The sequence below is a fragment of the Saimiri boliviensis genome, chromosome 14 (assembly GCF_048565385.1).
Source record: "Saimiri boliviensis isolate mSaiBol1 chromosome 14, mSaiBol1.pri, whole genome shotgun sequence".
NCBI classification, from domain to species: domain Eukaryota; kingdom Metazoa; phylum Chordata; class Mammalia; order Primates; family Cebidae; genus Saimiri; species Saimiri boliviensis.
This window is the reverse complement of record NC_133462.1, coordinates 43,355,431-43,360,606: the sequence shown is the minus strand read 5'-3', so window position 1 is coordinate 43,360,606 and position 5,176 is coordinate 43,355,431. Positions and strand designations below refer to the sequence as shown.

Here is a 5,176-nt window from a genome sequence, read left to right as displayed (position 1 = left end):
ATTTCTTTCTCATCATTCCAGACACATGGATGGGCACGGAGTGTCTGTTCAGGCCTCATTCTGGGTCGTCTCCGTCTGTAAGGGGCTGTGTTGGAGACTTCATAATGCTCCCCTATGAGGTCTCAGTTTGGAAATCCATGGATGTGGCTGGCTTCCAACAAAACCTGGACATTGAAATTTGGGTTCCACATAATATTTATGTGTCCTGAAATGTGACTTTTGACTTTTTAAAACTGTCTAGGCCGGGCGCGGTGGCTCACACATGTAATCCCAGCACTTTGGGAGGCCAAGGCGGGCAGATCATGAGGTCAGGAGTTCGAGACCAGCCTGGCCAACATGGTGAAACCTTGTCTCTACCAAAAATAAAAAATTAGCCAGGCATGGTGGCTTACGCCTGTAATCCCAGCACTTTGGGAAGCCGAGGCGGGCAGATCATGAGGTCAGGAGTTTGAGATCAGCCTGGCCAACATGGTGAAACCCCGTCTCTACCAAAAATTAAAAATTAGCCAGGCGTGGTGGCGCACACCTGTCATCCCAGCTACTCAGGAGGCTGAGGCAGGGGAACTGCTTGAACCCAGGAGGCGGAGGTTGCAGTGAGCCGAGATCGTGCCACTGCACTCTAGCCTGGGTGACAGAGCAGGACTCCATCTTGAAAAAAAAATCGTTTAAAAATGTAAAAGCCATTCTGAGCTTAAGGACCATATGAAAAACAGGTGGCCAGCCAGATCTGACAGAGGGTCGTGGTTTGCCAATCTTTGACCTAGGTGAACCAGGCAGGCTCTGACCTATGGAGCTGAAGATCAATTGGGGAAACCGAGTCTACAGAGAGACACCCAGAAGAATATATAATTTTTTCTTTTTTGGAGTTGGAGTTTCAGTCTTGTCACCCAGGATGGAGTGCAGTGGCACAATCTCTGCTCACTGCAACCTCCACCTCCTGCGTTCGAGTGATTCTCCTGCCTCAGCCTCCCGAAAAGCTGGGATTACAGGCGTTCACTAATTTTTTTTTGTATTTTTTTTTTTGTGTGAGCCAAATAATTTATTTCTTCATTTTTTGCATTTGAAGTACTCTTCGATGACATCCTTGGCCTGAGACTCCTTGCCATAGTCCTTAACTACCACACAACTGCAACCAACCACTTTCCGGGGCTTCCCCTCTCTGTCAGTTTTACAGAGGCTGACCCATTCCCCTAGTTTCTTGCTGTCATCAACCTTAATTAGGTTGATCTGGTGTTCAGCACAAAGGGCCTCCACCAACTTGACATACATAGGCTCATCACAGTTGGATGCAAGCACACAAAGATGGGCTTGGCGCTTGTCTAAGGCTTTGGCAGCTTTGCGAATTCCACGTGCTAGGCCATCATGGATGAGGGCGGTCTTCAGCACCTCTTGTAAAGCAGTGTTAACGTCCATTACACCTCCAGCAGCAATGCCTTCCTCGGCCATGGCAGTGGGTTACGGGTGAAGCGGAATCTTGAACGCACCCAAGCCTCCGCCTCCGCACGACTCGGCGGCGGCAGGGAAAGAGCTTTTTTTTCTATTTTTAATAGAGATGGGGTTTTCTTTTTTTTTTTTTTTTCTTTTTTTTTTTTTTGAGACGGAGTTTCGCTCTTGTTACCCAGGCTGGAGTGCAATGGCGCGATCTCGGCTCACCGCAACCTCCGCCTCCTGGGCTCAGGCAATTCTCCTGTCTCGGCCTCCTGAGTAGCTGGGATTACAGGCACGCGCCACCATGCCCAGCTAATTTTTTGTATTTTTAGTAGAGACGGGGTTTCACTATGTTGACCAGGATGGTCTCGATCTCTTGACCTCGTGATCCACCCGCCTCGGCCTCCCAAAGTGCTGGGATTACAGGCTTGAGCCACCGCGCCCGGCCGAGATGGGGTTTTCATATGTTGGCCAGGCTGGCCTCAAACTGCTGACCTCAAGTGATCTGCCTGCCTTGGCCTTCCAAAGCGCTGGGATTACATGCATGAGCCACCACTCCTGGTATTTTTCCTTTCCTTTTTTTTTTTTTTTTTTTTTTGAGACGGAGTCTTGCTCTGTTGCCCAGGCTGGAGCGCAGTGGCACAAACGTGGCTCATTGCAACCTCTGCTCCCAGGTTCAAGCGATTCTCTTGCCTCAGCCTCCTGAGTAGCTGGGATTACAGGCACCTGCCACCACACCTGGGCCATTTTTGTATTTTTAGTAGGATGGGGTTTCACCATGTTGGCCAGGCTGGTCTCGAACTCCTGACCTCAGGTGATCTGCCTGCCTCGGCTTCCCAAAGTGCTGGGATTAGGGATTAGAGGCATGATCCATTGTGCTCGGCCCTTTTTTTTTTTTTTTTTTTTTTGATACAGGGTCTCAACTCTTATTTCCCAGGCTGGAGTAGCTGGATCTTGGCTTACTGCAGCCTCTACCTCCTGGGCTGAAGTGATCCTCTTACCTCAGCCTCCTTAGCAGCTGGGATTACAGGCATGTATCACCATGCCCAGCTAACTTTTTGTATATTTAGTAGAGATGGGGTTTCACCATGTTATTCAGGCTGGTCTTGAACTCCTGGGCTCAAGTGATGCACCTGCCTTGGTCTCCCCAAAGTCCCGGGATTACAGGCGTGAGCCACCGCGTCTGGCCAGAATACACAATTTTGATTTCAAGTTGTGGCTCAAGAGGAAGTACCTGGCTTGATCTGAGGAGTCAGGAGAAGTCTCCTTGAGGAGCTGACGTTTGAAGGGAAATCAAGAGGGTACCCAGGGGTTTGCTGAGGAGGCCAGCTAGAGAAAAGGGTTTCCATTGGTCAGCAAGGTGGTCGGAACACACTTGTTTTTACAAATTCTGGTAGTCACTTCCATTTCACCGGCAAAAAATAAGGATGAAGACTTGGCCAGGCGCGGTGGATACTGTCTGTAGTCCCAGCACTTTGGGAGGTCAAGGCGGGAGGATCACTTGAGGCCAGGAGTAAGAGACCAGCCTGGCCAAAATGGGGAAACCCCGTCTCTATTATAAATCCAAAACATTAGGTTGGGTGCGGTGGCTCATGCCTGTAATCCCAGCACTTTGGGAGGCTGAACTGGTGGATCATCTGAGGTCAGGAGCTCGAGACTAGCCTGGCCAACATGGTGAAACCCCGTCTCTAGGAAAAATGAACAAATTAGCTGGGCGTGGTGGCACATGCCTGTAATCCCAGTTATTCAGGAGGCTGAGGCAGGAGAATCTCTTGAACCTGGGAGGTGGAGGGTGCAGTGAGCCGAGATCATGCACCTGCACTCCAGCTTGGGCGACAGAGCCAGACTCCATCTAGAAAAAAAAAAAAAAAATCCCCTGGGTAGAGTTAGTTTAACCGGCTTACACAGTGCCTGGTACATACAGTAGGCATTCCATTAATGCTTGTGCCTGTGCTGAAATGTCCGATTTATACCTGTCTTACAGTAGGTACTCTGTTGCTAATGATTGTGCCCTGTGTGGTACACAGCACGTGCTGCATTAATGCTTGGCTCATACCGCATATACAGTGGGCACTCCACTATTACTTGTGCCCTGTATGACATACAGCATGTGCTGCATCGATACCTGGTCCGTGCCTGGTTTACAATAGGGACTCTGTTGATCCTTGTGCCCTGTGTGGTACACAGCAGGTGATGCCAGCTTCATACGTGGCATACAGTAGGCACTGCATCAATGCCGGTGCCCCGGATCCCTCTGGGGTCAGCCCCTCACCTGTGCTGTTCACGTTGGTACCTGGGACCCTCCTGGGTGGTCATGTGGCATATGGCAGGCACCGCTTTCATGTCTAGCTCATACATCGTATGCAGTAGGCACTCCATGAATGCTGGTACCTTGTATGGTAAAAGCAGGTGCTGCATTTATGCCTGGGTAGTGTCTGCTGCACAAGCCGCCCTCCATTAATCTCTAGTCCGTGCCCGGTATATAGAAAGCGTCCCATTAATGCCTGATACACAGTAGGTGTCCCACTAACGCTTTTTAAATTTTTAATTTATTATTTATTTATTTATTTATTTAGACGGAGTTTCGCTCTTATTACCCAGGCTGGAGTGCAATGGCGCGATCTCGGCTCACCGCAGCCTCCACCTCCTGGGTTCAGGCAATTCTCCTGCCTCAGCCTCCTGAGTAGCTGGGATTACAGGCACGCGCCACCATGCCCAGCCAATTTTTTTGTATTTTTAGTAGAGACGGGGTTTCACCATGTTGACCAGGATGGTCTCCATCTCTTGACCTCGTGAGCCACCCGCCTCGGCCTCCCAAAGTGCTGGGATGACAGGCTTGAGCCACCGCGCCCAGCGCTTTTTTAATTTTTTTGAGATAGAGTCTTGCTCTGTCGCCAGGCACCAGGCTGGAGTGCAGTGGCAACATCTCGGCTCACTGCAATCTCCGCTTCCTGGGTTCAAGCAATTCTTCTGCCTCAGCCTCCCGAGTAGCTGGGACTACAGGTGAGCACCACCACGCTCAGCGAATTTTTATATTTTTTAGTAGAGACGGGGTTTCACCATGTTGGCCAGGCTGGTCTCGATCTCTTGACCTCGTGATCCGCCTGCCTCAGCCTCCCAAAGTGCTGGGATTACAGGCGTGAGCCACCGCGCCCGGCCCCACTTAACGCTTTTTAACGGATGAGAGAAGGTTCCTGTTAGGCAATGTGAGGGCAATTCCCGGGGGGCAGCGACGGCTGCCCTGGCACCCAGTGACCCAGAGAACGCAGTGGCCGCTGGCACCTCTCTCCTTCTCGGCCTGGACCGAGCGGGCCGAGCCGAGCGGGGCCGAACGGGGCCGAACGGAGCCGAGCGGAGCCGAGCCTGGCCGGCTAAGTCCGCCACATTCCCACAATCCCGGGCGGCCCCGCCCCGGCTCCCGGCTGCGCGTCCCCCTTCCCACGTTGGCGCAACCAAACCCGCGGGCCCCCCGCCCTCGCTCCGCCCCGCCCCTTTCGCGCCCGCTGACGCCCCGCCCAGGCCGTTATTCCCGCCCCAGCGGTGGGCGCGCTTGGACGCCGGCTCCTCCCATTGGTCGCACTGCCTGCCCGTCGCGGGCTGCGCTCTCAGCCAGCTAGGTTGTCCCGCGCTGTCGCTCGGTTGCGGCGACTGCGGTTGGCGGTGGCTGCGGCGGCGGCGCGGGCTAAGTGCGGCCGCGCGGGAGTCCGCGGCTGGCGCGGCCCGAGCGGGGACCCGGCGGCTCGCAGGC

The 5,176-nt window shown here is 53.1% G+C and overlaps 1 protein-coding gene across 1 annotated transcript; it reads right to left on the bottom strand.

Annotated features, from left to right (window-relative positions):
- Positions 1–1,012: 1,012 nt before the first annotated feature.
- Positions 1,013–1,517, bottom strand: LOC120362764 (small ribosomal subunit protein eS12-like). Its single transcript, XM_039466533.2, has one exon. The coding sequence runs from the start codon at positions 1,444–1,446 to the stop codon at positions 1,048–1,050; it is 399 nt and encodes a 132-aa protein (XP_039322467.1). The 5' UTR covers positions 1,447–1,517; the 3' UTR covers positions 1,013–1,047.
- Between the last annotated feature and the right edge of the window lie 3,659 nt (positions 1,518–5,176).

Bases quoted from the DNA above. Each gene is read 5' to 3' on its own strand.
- LOC120362764 (XM_039466533.2), bottom strand. From the start codon at position 1,446: ATGGCCGAGGAAGGCATTGCTGCTGGAGGTGTAATGGACGTTAACACT.